Source organism: Nomascus leucogenys, chromosome 15 (genome assembly GCF_006542625.1).
Source record: "Nomascus leucogenys isolate Asia chromosome 15, Asia_NLE_v1, whole genome shotgun sequence".
NCBI lineage: Eukaryota > Metazoa > Chordata > Mammalia > Primates > Hylobatidae > Nomascus > Nomascus leucogenys.
The window spans coordinates 78,391,093-78,405,447 of record NC_044395.1 but is presented as its reverse complement, the minus strand read 5'-3'; the positions used below and the strand labels follow the sequence as shown (position 1 = coordinate 78,405,447).

The window sequence follows — 14,355 nt, the reverse complement described above, 5'->3', positions numbered from 1 at the left end:
CCTGCCTTTCCCCTCGCCCCCAGCGCACGCGCGCATCAGGGCACTCACGAAGCGACCCTGGCAACATCTGGGAGCACGCGCCTCCACATCTGGAAGGTGGGCGCAGGCGTGGCAGGGCCGGTAGGGTTCCTCGCCGCCCCCCGGCCCCGCAGGTGGTGGAGCAGGGCGGGGTGAGGGAGGGGGAGGCCGGCGGAGCTGGGCGGGGCCGGGGGGGCGGGGGCCTGACGGCCCGGCCGGGCGGCGGAGCCGCGAGGGACAGAGGCGCGGGAGGCGTGCGGAGCCAGCGGAGCCAGCTGAGCCCGAGCCCAGCCCGCGCCCGCGCCGCCATGCCCCTGGCCTTCTGCGGCAGCGAGAACCACTCGGCCGCCTACCGGGTGGACCAGGGCGTCCTCAACAACGGCTGCTTTGTGGACGCGCTCAACGTCGTGCCGCACGTCTTCCTACTCTTCATCACCTTCCCCATCCTCTTCATCGGTGAGTGCGCGCAGCGAGCCGCGGAGGAGGGGACGGGAGAGCAGGGAGGGAGGAGGAGGCGCTGCGCGCCGCACCGATCGGCGTCCCCTTCCGGCCCGCGGCCAACGTCCGCCTAGTTCCCGGGGTCCGCTGCCCTGTGTCCTGCCCGCCGGTCCCCGCACTCGCACACCAGCTCATCCCTTCACTCCCGCGGTGCCCCCGATCCCGCGCCAAGCACAGCGGACGTTTTCGACCCATGGGATCACCAAGTTTTGCTTCTGCAGGGCCAAAAGCTGGGATGGGGAAAAGGAAAAGAGGAGGTCTCAGCACCCTGTGGGAAAGTGGAGAGGGGTCGGGCCTCACCCTCCGTGGCGCAGCTTAGGGAGCCGGGTCACCCCTCCCCCAAGGCAGCCTCCCTATCATCCTCAGCTGGGCCTAGGGAGGAGGGAAGCCTGTGCTTTGGAGTGCGGGATGGAGGCCCAGCGAACCCCTATGCTTTCACCGGGCTGAGCCGCGCAGTGGTCCGTGATCTCTGACAGTCCCGGGCCCCCCTTTGGGCGAGGAGAGGCGAGAGCTAGGGACTTGGATTCCCTTCCCCCGCCACCCCAACCGGGCATGTGTTTCCAGAGCGCAATTTCTCAAGCTCTGCGCAAAGTAGCTCCGACTCGCCGACGCAGCGACCCCGGCGCCCTTGCTTGCAAAGTTGGGCGCCACCGCCGGGACAATCGCGCGTGCCTCTCCACTGAGGTCCCCCCCATCTCTCTGCAAGACCTTGACTCTTCCAGACTAGTCAAGTCTATCAACTCACAGGGTGTCCCCTGCATCCCCAAAACGTGTTCATTCACTTTAAGAAAACAAGCAAATCTTAAAATTCATATACAGCTTTGGGGAAGAAAGGAAAGATTGTCACAAAATTAGATTTACAAGAGGTTGCTGCAGAAGAAGAGTTGCTAGTTATTAACAAAGACAATTAGACAGAAATAGAAATAAAACATACAAAATATGTGCTCATATGTGCATCAAAAATCAAAAAAGAACAGCATTTACACTTCTGTTCTCAGCCAAACGATTTATTAACCTGATGACTTGTCACACAAGAAGTTAGTGTATATAATGGGGTACCTTGGCAGGGCACAGTGGCTCACGTCTGTAATCTCAGCACTTTGGTGGGCTGTGACAGGAAGATTGCTTGAGTCCAGGAGTTTGAGACCAGCCCGGGCAACCTAGTGAGACCCCCCCTTTTTCTTTTTTTTTTTTTTTTTTTTTGAGACAGAGTCTCGCTGTCGCCCAGGCTGGAGTGGAGTGGCGCGATCTCGGCTCACTGCAGGCTCCGCCCCCCGGGGTTCACGCCATTCTCCTGCCTCAGCCTCCCGAGTAGCTGGGACTACAGGCGCCCGCCACCTCGCCCGGCTAATTTTTTGTATTTTTAGTAGAGACGGGGTTTCACTGTGTTAGCCAGGATGGTCTCGATCTTCTGACCTCGTGATCCGCCCGCCTCGGCCTCCCAAAGTGCTGGGATTACAAGCGTGAGCCACCGCGCCCGGCCTAGATCCCCCCCCTTTCTACAAAAAATTAAAAATTAGGTGAGCATGGTGATGTGCGCCTGTAGTCCCTGCTACTCAGGAGGCTGAGGCGGGAGGATCACTTGAGCCTAGGAGATCAAGGCTGTAGTGAGCTGTGATCGTGGCACAGCACTCCAGCAGAGGCAACAGAGCAAGACTCTGTCTCAGTAAAAAGGTGTGGTGGGGGAGGTATCAGCATAGGACCAAGCTGAATGAGTTGGACGTTTAGTTTGTGTACCAGCCTTGGAGATCCTTATGTGTAGGTGTCACCCTCACCATGGACCCAATGCCCAAGCACCTTTCTGGAGTTCGTGCACCCTCCTCCTCCTCCAAGTGGGCAGGCATCCTGCCTCTGACTGTCTCTCCCTGCAGGATGGGGCAGTCAGAGCTCCAAGGTGCACATCCACCACAGCACATGGCTTCATTTCCCCGGGCACAACCTGCGGTGGATCCTGACCTTCATGCTGCTCTTCGTCCTGGTGTGTGAGATTGCGGAGGGCATCCTGTCTGATGGGTGAGTGACTGTCTGAGGACTCAGGAAAGTGAATCTGCTCCAGGGTACTTCCTGAAAGGCCCAAGGAGATCCTAGCTCACCTGCATTGCACAAGCCCGTATCTTTTGTTACTACATCCAGCAACTCAATGTCTCCTATGTGCCAACCTCTCTGAGACGGGCACTGGACACAAGTGAGTCCTAGGCCCTGCCATCAGTCTGGGAGAGTAGAGGGAACACGGATCTGCATGCCAAGTCCCAGTGAAATAATGCTAGAGCCTATTAGAATGCCACAACTCCAGTGGAAAATGCCAGGCCTCTTCTACAACCTGCCGGAGTTACCTTCTCAGAAAAAAAAAATCTAACCATGCCACCCACTCTTGCATAAGACCTTTCCTTGGTTCTCAGCTGTTTTGAAGATGTGGTCTCTGCCCGGCGCGGTGGCTCAAGCCTGTAATCCCAGCACTTTGGGAGGCCGAGGTGGGTGAATCACGTGGTCAGGAGATCGAGACCATCCTGGCTAACACGGTGAAACCCCGTCTCTACTAAAAATACAAAAAAATTAGCCGGGAGTGGTGGCGGGCACCTGTAGTCCCAGCTACTTGGGAGGCTGAGGCAGGAGAATGGCATGAACCCGGGAGGCAGAGCTTGCAGTGAGCCGAGATCGCGCCACTGCACTCCAGCCTGGGTGACAGAGCGAGACTCCGTCTCAAAAAAAAAAAAAAAAAAGAAGATGTGGTCTCAGATCCTCAGCCCACCATTCAAGGTCTTCACAGTCAGCCCCGCCTATCTCTGGCCTCATTCCCCATGCCCACCTTCCCTTTGGGCCTCACGGCACACTTCTCACACCTCTGCTACAGCACAGATCATACTGTATGTTAAATTTTATGTCTATTTGCAAAACTGTCTTCAGAGTCAGAAAGGCCTAAGAGTTAGAATCTGAGTCTTGTTCATCTTTGTGTTCGCAGTGCAAGGCATGTGATAAACATAAGCATTATTCAGTCCATAAACATTTATTGGGTCCTTAGGAGAATAAGTGAAACCATGTTACAAACAAGTACTCTGGGAGGCGAGAGGAAGGCAGAGTTGGGCAAGCTCCATGGTTGAGAGGGCTTTGGAGCGGAGTCTGGAAGGGTGACTAGGCTTCTGACACACAGAGGAGGAAGGAGAGAGAGAACTGGTGGTGCCTGAGGGAAGGGAAAAGGCACCAAAGAAAAAAGCAGGTAGGGCTAGGGAGCAGCACAGGGGCTGGAGCATAAAACACAGGCTGGGGAGCAATGGAGGCTGAGGCTGGGAACCCATGTTGGGGCATCTCAGGAGGACTGTGAATCCCAGACTGCATGTTTGGGTTGGATTTGGTCGGCAGTTTGGAACAGAAGAGAGATGTCATCAGCACAACACTTTTAGGTGAGAACCTGAGGAGGTGTTCAGCGCGGGCTGGAGGCAAGGAGAAGCTAGAGGCATAATAGAAGCAGCACTTAGCATAGACTGCAGTAGTCTAGGTGAGCGATAACTGCAGACAGAAATGGTGTGTCAGCAGTCGGGGACAGAAGAGGAGCTGGAGCAGCCATCTCACTAAGGAAGAATCCAGTAACCAGCAAGGATGAGAGCCTGCCAGGAGAGGGAGTGGTGGAGGAGAGGGATATTTGGCTTGAGTATCTGAGGTCCAGCGCCCCCTGAGCTGGAATCAGACTATACCCAGACTGCACTCCTGCAGCACTGCCTGGCTCCTGTAGTTGAATGGCAGGGGATAGGCTCCTCATCCTCCCTCCGGTTCCCCACCTTCCCTCCCCCAGTGTCCCTGCATCCTGGCTTCAGCAGTGATCTCTATAATACCTGCTTGCCTTGGAGGCAGCAGCTCTCCCTGCTTATCAAAGTCCCTAGACCAGCAAGAAGATCAGAAGGCATACTGCTACACAAGCAGGTGACAAGTCCGCCTCCACCTCCACCCCTACACCCCTTCCAAAGTAGCACAAATGCCACAGCAAGCCCTCAGATGGGAAATACTCACCAGATGGTGACAGAGAAAGACACCCCGCCCTTGGAGAAGGAAGACCTGGGTCTTCAGCAAGCACTGCTGCTGTGTACCAGCTAAGGGACTTTGCACAAGTCATTCAGGCTTTCTGGGCCTCACAAGCATTTATAAACATACGATAAAACATTTTAGTTGCCAACTTAAAAATGTGTGAGAAAGTATAAGATGTTTCAAAATTATTTCAAGGAGTAAAGAGGCAAGAGTTTTGAAGATCCCTGGGCAGGGTGTTGGCTATTCCCAGTGTGGCCATTCATGACTGCTCTCTGGCCTTGTGAAACAAGCATCATAGTCCCTGGCTTGCCTGCTTCATAGGGCTGTGGAGGATGAAATTCGAGCATGGACAGGGTGCAGAGCCCAGAGTGGCAGAGCACTGGACAGAGTGTGTATTCCCAGAATGTGGGAAACTGGAATGAATCAGTCCAGGGACGCCCTCCTGCTGGCTGTCAGCAGCCCCTCCTGTATGTGGCTGCATTGCTTCAGCTCAGTGCAAAGGGCCATCTCCTCCCCAGAGCACAGATCAGCTCAAGCTGAGTAATTGTCTTCTGGTCTTTGTGAGCTCCTACCCCCAGGGCAGGCCTGAGTGAGGGGCAGGAAAAGAACAGACAGGAGAAGTCACAGACCCTTGTGATACCCCCAGTCTAATCCAGCCTGGGTTTTCAGAGCTGTCTGGAAATTTAGGGGGCAGGTGGGAGTGGGGTGCTGATTAAGGCAGCCCTGATTTGATTTAGAGTGAGCCTCATTTAGTGACTAATTAAGCCATCTTAAACCTGTAGGGCTTCCCCTCTTCCTTTGGGTATTATTTCTGTGTGTGATGTTCTGAACTGAGAACAATCAAAGCAGGATAAGTTAGTGAAGAAGATATTTTTTAATAATTACAATATTTTCCCAGACCACCATACACTGGATAAAGCCTGTATATAAAACTTTACCTAATTTCTTAACTAATTGAGTGTGTATTATTTAACAAAGCAGCTAAAATCTATTCTGTGAAGCCATGTCATGAAATATTTAGTTCAATTATGGTTAATCCTCATCTTATTTCGTCTTGCAAAATTTTAACATTTCTACCTCCTATTGCAAAAAAAAAGCATTTATATCAACACATAATAAAACATGTTTCAATGTCAGCTTAAAAATGTGTGAGAGAGTAGAGGGTGTTTCAAAATTATTTCAAGGAGTAAAGAAGCAAGAGTTTTGAAGATCCCCGGGAACAGTGTTGGCTGTTCCCAGTGTGGCCATTCATGACTGCTCTCTGGCCTTGTCTCTCTTGTACTTTCTATATTAGTTTGAAGACCTTTTTTGGAGAATATCCACTGAAGAATATCAATATTTACCATTTCATTAAAAAAGAAATGTGGAGTTTGCCTCTTCAAGTTGGTTTGATGCTCATTGATGTTTTCAGGGACCCAGCCTCTTCCCATCTTTCCATACCATCCTCTGTGTGTGTCAGCCTATCTTCCCCATGGTCACAAGGTGGCTGCCTAGCTCCGGGTATTGCTTAGCATGAGCAGAGAGGGCATGCTCCCGACATGCCTCATCCTTTATGACGGAGATCATTCTTTCCTTGACATCTCACTGGCCAGAATATGTGGACCAACACCGGCAAAGAAGTATGGAATTGCATGGCTGCTTAAACCAGTCGCCATCCATTCCCTGGGGCTGGGTACATTGCTGCTGGAGCAAACCTGTGGTCCTCCTGGCACAGAATAAGGGGAAGATACTCTTTGGTGGACAGCCCACATTGCCTCTACACTTGCACTCAGTCCCACCAGACCCACTGAGGTCACAGGATGGCTCTCCTCATGTCCTTCCACCTTCTCTGTTGAACTCTTAGGTATCCTTCAAAGTCCAGCCTGGTGCCACCTCCTCTGGGAAGCTGTCCTTGGTTGCCCACCCCCTCCTTTGTGCTCTCTCAGTCTCTGTCCATCAGCAGTATCCCTTCCCTAGCCTGCTGACTCCAACAGTTAGCTCTGAGCATGGCAGCCCCCTCCATACCATCAGCTTCTCAAGGGCAGAGACCCTTGGCACACTGGATAGAAGTAGCCTGGTGGGCAACAGCAGCACTGAGGCAGCAGGCTGTAGCAGGCCATCTGGGAATGGAGTGGGTACCACAGGGCTGGAGCAGAAAGGGCAGGCTGGGCAGCTCTGGTAAAGTGGCTGGAGGCCACATAGCCTGGGCCTTTCGTTCGGGGCTGAGCAGAGTGGGTTTTGCTGTCTGCAGGAGGGAGCTGTGGAAGGGCATGATCATGACCAACTAAGGTGACCCTCCTCACCAGGCACAGGGAAGACTGAGGCCTGGGAGGAGGCTCTGGCTGCCTCTGGGTCTTACCCCCAGGCCACAGTCCACCCATCTAGAGGCCTCCGTGAGTTAAGATGAAGAGACTATGAGCTGGTATTGACTGCCCCACTCCCCATCCCGAGAGAGGAGACAAAATCAGTGACCTTGGAAATGCCTCTTCGTGCCTCAGCTTCCTCAACCATAAAATGGGAGACTAAGAGTACCCACTTGATGGGGTTTAATGAAGATTAAATGGGTTAACATATATCGCATGCTTCGAACAGTGCCTGGCACAGAGTAAATGCTCCATAAATATTGACTCTCATCAGTTTGTCATCACAGCCCCTGGGGAGGGTGCCAGTGCTGACTTATGCTGTTCATGTTAAATGGGGCTGTCACTGGGTGAGTTGTGGCATACAGGCCCCTGCACTATTCAAGAGACCCCAGCAACCCTTGTGCTTAGGGGTCAGCACACAGTAAGGCCTCCAGATCATATACCCAGCTCTACTCCATGTACTGGCAGCTCTGCTCAGCCCATACCCCAAATATGCCCATTAACTAAAGGGCCCTGCAGCCTATAAAGTGATGCTATAAAGGTTCAGTGTTCGGCCTTTGGAATTCAAGGCCTGGGCTGCTCTATAGCAGTATTTAACACATCCCTATCCTGTCTGTTTCTCTCTCCCATCTCAGGGTGACCGAATCCCGCCACCTCCACTTGTACATGCCAGCCGGGATGGCGTTCATGGCTGCTGTCACCTCCGTGGTCTACTATCACAACATCGAGACTTCCAACTTCCCCAAGCTGCTAATTGGTAGGTGAGGTGTAGGAGGGAGGGGCAGTACCTTCATTCATTTCTTCAGATAATGTTTACTGAGAACTCACTATGTGCCAGGTACTGCTCTAGACAGTACCTGGAACAGAAAAAGAGATTCGGAATAGAAAAAGAAAAAAATCCCTGCCTTCATGGAGCTTACAGTCTGATGAAGGAGGATAGACAGGCAAAGACAGTGAGTAAACAAACAAACAAATAGGTGGTGGGGATGCTATGAAGAAAATCAAGCTGAGTAAGGGGTAGGGGCAATGACAATGTTGCTATCTATACAGGATGGTCAGGGAAGGGCTCTGGTAACTGTGGGCGTGCAGATATTTGGGGGAAGGTGTTCCCTGCAAGGGGAGTGACAAGTGCAAAGGCCTCTGATAGGGATAGATTTGGCAAAGATGTCACTGTGGGCAAAGCCAAATGAGCAAGGGGAAGAGTGGGAGGTGAGGGCAGGCGTCAGGAGAGGAGCGAGCAAGAGCCCCAGACTCTGGGCCTGAGAGCCTGGGTGAACTGTGGCATCAATAACTGATGTGACAGAGGAGGGGGAGGTGGGCTGTGGTGGGGATCAAGTTTTCTACTGGGGGCATATCGAGTTTGAGATGTCACAGAGACAGCCAACTCAAGTGTCAAGTTGGGCTTTCATGGGGAGGTCAGGATAGGAGCTACACTTTCAGGAGGTGGGCCTTGTAGATGACATCTAAAGCTTCAGCCTGGGGCCGGCTGCCGTGGCTCACACCTGTAATCCCAGCACTTTGGGAGGCAGAGGCAGGCGGATCACCCGAGGTCAGGAGTTTGAAACCAGCCTGGCCAACATGGAGAAACCCCCACCTCTACTAAAAATACAAAAATTAGTTGGGCATGGTGGCACGCACTGGTGGTCCCAGGTACTCAGGAGGCTGAGGCAGGCGAATCGCTTGAACCCAGGAGGCGGAGATTGTAGTGAGCTGAGATCTCGCCACTGCAGTCCAGCCTGGGTGACAGAGCAAGACTCCATCTAGAAGGAAGGAAGGAAGGAAGGAAGGAAGGAAGGAAGGAAGGAAGGAAGGAAGGAAGGGAGGGAGGGAGGGAGGGAGGGGAAAGCTTGAGCCTGGATGAGGTCACCTGGGGAGAGAAGAGAAAGGCTCTGGGACCAGAGCTTGAGGTTTGCTAATATTTAGAGAGACTCGGGAAGGAGTGCCCACTTAGAGCTTCTGAGATGTTAAATACTGCAGGACTGGGGTCCCAGGCAGAAGCAACAGGACGATGGTTGGTGTTTACTGAGTATGTGCCATGGGGCAGGCTCCATGCCATGTTCCTTACATTCATTGTCCCACAGGCTAATCCCCCCACCCTCCTTACTGGTATTGTTAATACCCCCGTTTTCCAGTGTGGACCCTGAAACTGAGAGGTTAAAAATAATAACGGTAAATACTCATTTTGTACTTACTGTATGCCAGGCCCCATCCTACTATGTGATATATATTAATTCATTTAATCCTTGCAACAACTCTATGAGGTAGGTACCATTATTATTTTCCCTTTACATATCAGAAAACTGAGGCTCAGAGGTTAAATAACTGGCACTAGTCTAGCTCGTCAAGGGGCACAGCCGGGAGTCTAGCATCCGTGCAATCTCCTTATCATTTCTGAGACTGCATGTCTAAGGGCCCTCAGACTTCGTCCTTGGGGCAAAGGTATCAATCCACACGTCTGCCTCTGTGCTGGGGTTCAGCCTGTGTGTCTAAGGCTGGGGCTGTACATCTGGCAATTAGACTGTGTTCACACTATGTCATTAAGTCAGACTGATTTTTAGGTATCACAGCATCGAATTGACATTTGGAGTCTGGCACACTCTGTGCTAAGCCAGTGACATCGTGGTGTTGTCAGGGAGTACAGGGTGTTTCTTGCACTAATCACAGGTCTGCCTTTCTGTAGAAGGTGGGATCTGAGCTCCATTAGGATTATCCAGGTGATCCCCCTACCCCTAGCCCAGAGGTCCCCACATGAGTATGAATGGGAGCTGGGGGAAGCAGGTTGAGAGGGGAGATGTTAAATACAGGCTTCAGAGAGCCACCGTGCTTCCATTTCTGAAGCAGCTCCTTGTCTGTAGAGAACCCTTCATTAACCACCAGGGCCTGGCTGACCAGTGTCCTCTGGAAATACCCTGTCTGGACACCTGAGGAGTTCATTTTCTCATTCTCCAGCAAACACATAATGTTCTCTCTTTAAAGCACAAGTTATCACCCATGGATGGATTTGTCCTTTTCTAAGCAACAAAGACTAGCTCCTTCCATTCCCCTTGTTGGAGTTATCTCCCCTTGAAAGGAGGCTCCACAGAGCCAAAAATTCTAGAACAGGGAAAAGTGGAGGGGACGTGCCTGTGAGCTGCAGGGACAGAGGGCAATGGGTATTGGGAGAATGGCCAGCCCTCCAAGGAGGGTGATGTCTGGCCTAGGTATGGAGTCCCACAGAAAGGGGACCTGTGATGCAGCTTACATTGTCCCATGAAGGAACCATGATCCTGGAACCCAGATGAGGCCAAGGAAATGTTCTCTGAAAAAGTCATATTTGAGCTGAGAACTGAAGGAACTAACTGGGAGAGGGGAGGAAGGAGTGCTTCAGGCAGAGGGAACAGCATGTGCAAAGGCCCCAAGGCAGAAGGAACAAAACACGTTAGAAAATTCAGAAGAAGAAGAGTGGCGTGGGTGCAAAGTGGAGGGGAGCTGGACTTTGGGTTTTGTTTGCTTGTGCCCAGGCTGGAGTGCGGTGGCACCACCTTGGGTCACTACAACCTCCGCCTCCTGGGTTCAAGCGGATTCTCATGCCTCAGCCTGCTGAGTAGCTGGGAATACAGACATGTACCACCACACTCAGATAATTTTTTGTATTTTTAGAAGAGTTGGGATTTCGCCCTGTTGACCAGGCTGGTCTTGAACTCCTGGCCTTAAGTGGTCAAGTCTCAACTTCCCAAAGTGTTGGGATTACAGCCGTGAGCCACCGCACCCAGCTGGAAGGTCATACCACAGATGTTGGCCTTTATCCCAACAGCAATGGGAAGTTGTGTGTGTGTGTGTGTTTGTGTGTGTGTGTGGTTTAACATGTTTAACATAAAATTTATCATCTTAACCATTTTTAAGTATAGTGTTCTGTGGCATTAAGTATATTCACAGCTGGGCATGGTGGCTCATGCCTGTAATCCCAGCACCTTGGCAGGCCAAGGCAGGTGAATTGCTTGAGCTCAGAAGTTCGAGACCAGCCTGGCCAACATGGCAAAACCCCATCTCTACAAAAAACATAAAAATTAGCTGGGCGTGGTAAGGTACACCTGTAGTCCCAGCTACTTGGGAGGCTGAGGTGAGAGGATCATGGGAGGCTGAGGAGAGAGGATCAGTTGAGCCTGGAAAGTGGAGGCTACAGTGAGCCAAGATTGTGCCACTGCACTCCATCCAAGATTGTGCCACTGCACTCCAGCCTGGACAACAGAGTGAGACCCTGTCTCAAAAAACGAAAAAAAAAGTATATTCACAGTGCTGTGTAGCCATCACCACTATCCATCTCCAGAACTTTTTCATCTTCCCAAGTTGAAACTCTGTACTCATTTAATGATAACTCCCCATTTCTCCCTCCTTACAGCCCCTGGCAACCACCATTCTACCTTCTGTCTATGAATCTGAGCACTCTAGGTACCTCATCTAAGCGGCATCATACACTATTTGTCGTTTGTTTGTTTTATTTTTTGAGATGGAGTCTCGCTCTGTTGCCCAGGTTGGAGTGCAGTGGCGTGATCTCGGCTCACTGCAACCTCTGCTTCTCTGGTTCAAGTGATTCTCCTGCCTCAGCCTCCTGAATAGCTGGGACTACAGGCGCCCGCCACCATGCCTGGCTAATTTTTGTATTTTTAGCAGAGACGGGGTTTCACGATATTGGCTAGGCTGGTCTCAAACTCCTGATCTTGTGATCCGCCCACCTCGGCCTCCCAAAGTGCTGGGATTACAGGCGAGAGCCACCATGCCCGGCCTATTTGTCTTTTCATGACTTGCTTATTTCACTGAGCATAATATCCTCAAGGTTCATCCATGTTGTAGCATGTATTGAAATTTCCTTCCTTTTTAAGGCTAATATTCCACTGTATGGATATGCCACATTTTGTTTATCTATTCGTCTGTCAATGGGTTGCTTCCACCTCTTGACTCTTGTAAATAGCACTGCTATGAACATGGGTGCATTGAGGAGTTTTCAATATAATCATAATAATTGCTTTATGGAGACCAGCTTGGAGGAGAACAAGATGGGGAGGAAGTGCGGGAACCAATGAGAAGGCTCTCAGGGTGGAGCGGGAATCCAGAGGACACGTGATGATGCCTGGACTTAGGTGGTACCACAGGGATGGAGAGAAGTAGATAGATTCAAGATATTTAGGAGGTGAAATAGACAGCATTTGTTAATGGGAGAGGTGTGGGGCGTGGGAGAAGAATGGAGGGAGAAGGAGGAGTAATGGGAGCTCACCAGCAGCCCCCATGTTATGCCTCTTTCCTTCCTTTTCCCTCTTCTGTCATCAGGCATTCAGCTTTTGCTGAATGCTGCTATGTCTGGCAACAGGCTGAGCACTCAGCACTGCAGGACAGGACTGTGCAAAAAACCTCTGGGCCTAGTCCTGGGTCCACTGCTAATTCCCTGTGTGACCCTGCACAAGACATCCAAGCTCTCTGAGCCCCCGATTCCCCACCTGGGCAGGAAGAGTAAGTCCCTGCCTAAGTCATAGGGTTGTAATGAAGAGCAAATCAGACCATATCTGTTAAGTGTTAGGGACAAGACAAGCATGAGGCATATTTTCAAGTCTCAGCTCCAGTGGGCAGCTCTCACTAAGGGCTAAAGGGCTTCTGATGCCTGGGATAGAATCTGTGCGGCAGAGTAGAGTGGAGGCAGGGGGACAGCCTTCAGCTGTGGAATTCCTCGAGACCTAGAGACCAGCCTGAGCTGGGGGACATTATTCCAGTCCTGAGGCATGGGACCAGAAGGCAGATGCTTCTGTCCCCCATCCTAATGTCCTCATGCAGGGACCCAAGGTGGATGGCATTGATCCCCCTGGGTGAGCTCAGCCAGCCCTGGGCGCATGGTGAGGCCCAACATCTCAACCTGTTTCCTAATCCTGAGCCAGGCAGGACAGATTCCAGATTTGTCCCCAAGAGATGCTCTGGCATCCATGCCCAGGCCCACATAGGGATAGAGGGCAGGATGAAAGTCTCTCTCCCTCACTCGGGTCCTCTGGAGAGGGGCTCTGTGGCATGAGGCTGACCTTATCTGCATCTGGTCTACGAGGGAGGAGGGAAGGAGCTGCCAGTGCTAAAATCTCCCCCACCCTCAAAGGGGGACTTCAGAGGTTATTGCTGGTTTTGGTTGTTGGAAGCTGACAGTGATTTATTGGCAGATTGAAGTGGGTGTGTGTGCGAGAATTTAGGATAGAATCTACTGATGGTTTCTGAGGTTTACCTGCCCCAGGTCTTAAATCTGAAGATAATAAAAATATAACAGCTAATGTCCAAAGAGCACCCGCTGCGTGTGAGGCTCACTGCACTAAATGCTTTCCATACATTTCTCACAAGAACCTTCTAGGTAGCACTATTATGATTCCCACTTAATGGATAAGGAAACTAAGCTCTGGAGGGTTAAGTGACTAATCCAAGGTCACACAGCCATTATGTCACAGGCTCTGAGCCCAGGTGTATCTGGCTGCAGGGCCACCACCACTAACCCCTGTATAATGCTGCCTCACGGAACTGTGGCTGGCTTTTTCTGTATCCCCCACGTCCCTGCTCCATCATCATGCTGTGGTGGGCTCTGAACTCTGAGGACGGGGACCCAGTCTTTCACCCTCTCTCTGCCCCTAGCTGCCAGTGCACTTGGGCAAGGTCACATCCTATCTCTGGGCCTCAGTTTCCTCATCTGTAAAATGAAAGGCTGGATTGAATGACCTGTAAAATTTCCCTCACTTGGAAATTCCACAAGGAAGTCATTATAGCACAGAGCTTGCATGCATGGGCTCCAGCGTCAGGCCAGCCAAGCTCTGCTAGTTAATGGGTGTGTGGCCTTGGATCAGTTACCTAATCTTTCTGAGCCTCATTTCCTTTGTCTGAGAAATTGGGGGTGACAGCAGTGTGCTTTCTTTGAAAAGTTATGGTGAGGAATAGATGAGATCATGTGTTTAAAGTGCTTACTTGGCACAGTGCCTGTAACTTAGTTAAATTCAATAAATAAATTTCCTATTCTTCCCATGATTGTTTATGGTTAAGGGACATTTGACTGACCAGTTTGATTTATGAGATTATTGGTGTTTTTCATGAATGTTAAGACATATGTGCGTCATCTTAGAGTCACGCACTCTGATGTATTCACACGTGCACATCCCCTTACTCGGAAATGTACACACCCAGGCACGCTCATTCTGTCTCCTTCTCTGTCACATACTTGCACACATTATATGAGTGTACACACATGATGCACACACTTCTCTGCAATCTTCCATCTCTCCTCGGCAGCCCTACTGGTGTATTGGACCCTGGCCTTCATCACCAAGACCATCAAGTTTGTCAAGTTCTCGGACCATGCCATCGGCTTCTCGCAGCTACGCTTCTGCCTCACAGGGCTGCTGGTGATCCTCTATGGGATGCTGCTCCTCGTGGAGGTCAATGTCATCAGGGTGAGGGTAAGCAGGCCACCTGGGCCAGGGTGGGGTGG

The 14,355-nt window shown here is 51.4% G+C and overlaps 1 protein-coding gene across 11 annotated transcripts in view; it reads left to right on the top strand.

The window, feature by feature from the left end:
• Nucleotides 1-211: 211 nt before the first annotated feature.
• Nucleotides 212-14,355, top strand: part of ABCC8 (ATP binding cassette subfamily C member 8) — an 85,463-nt gene continuing 71,319 nt past the window's right edge. For 5 of the 11 annotated variants that reach the window (XM_030828849.1, XM_030828852.1, XM_030828853.1 and 2 more), the window contains exons 1-4: nucleotides 228-474; nucleotides 2,388-2,529; nucleotides 7,511-7,632; nucleotides 14,157-14,323. In XM_030828849.1, the coding sequence (XP_030684709.1) occupies nucleotides 327-474; nucleotides 2,388-2,529; nucleotides 7,511-7,632; nucleotides 14,157-14,323 (579 nt within the window). In that variant the 5' untranslated portion in view covers nucleotides 228-326. Of the gene's footprint in view, nucleotides 475-2,387; nucleotides 2,530-7,510; nucleotides 7,633-14,156; nucleotides 14,324-14,355 lie in introns of all 11 variants that reach the window. The other 6 variants (XM_030828859.1, XM_030828858.1, XM_030828857.1 and 3 more) reach the window with 2 other exon arrangements.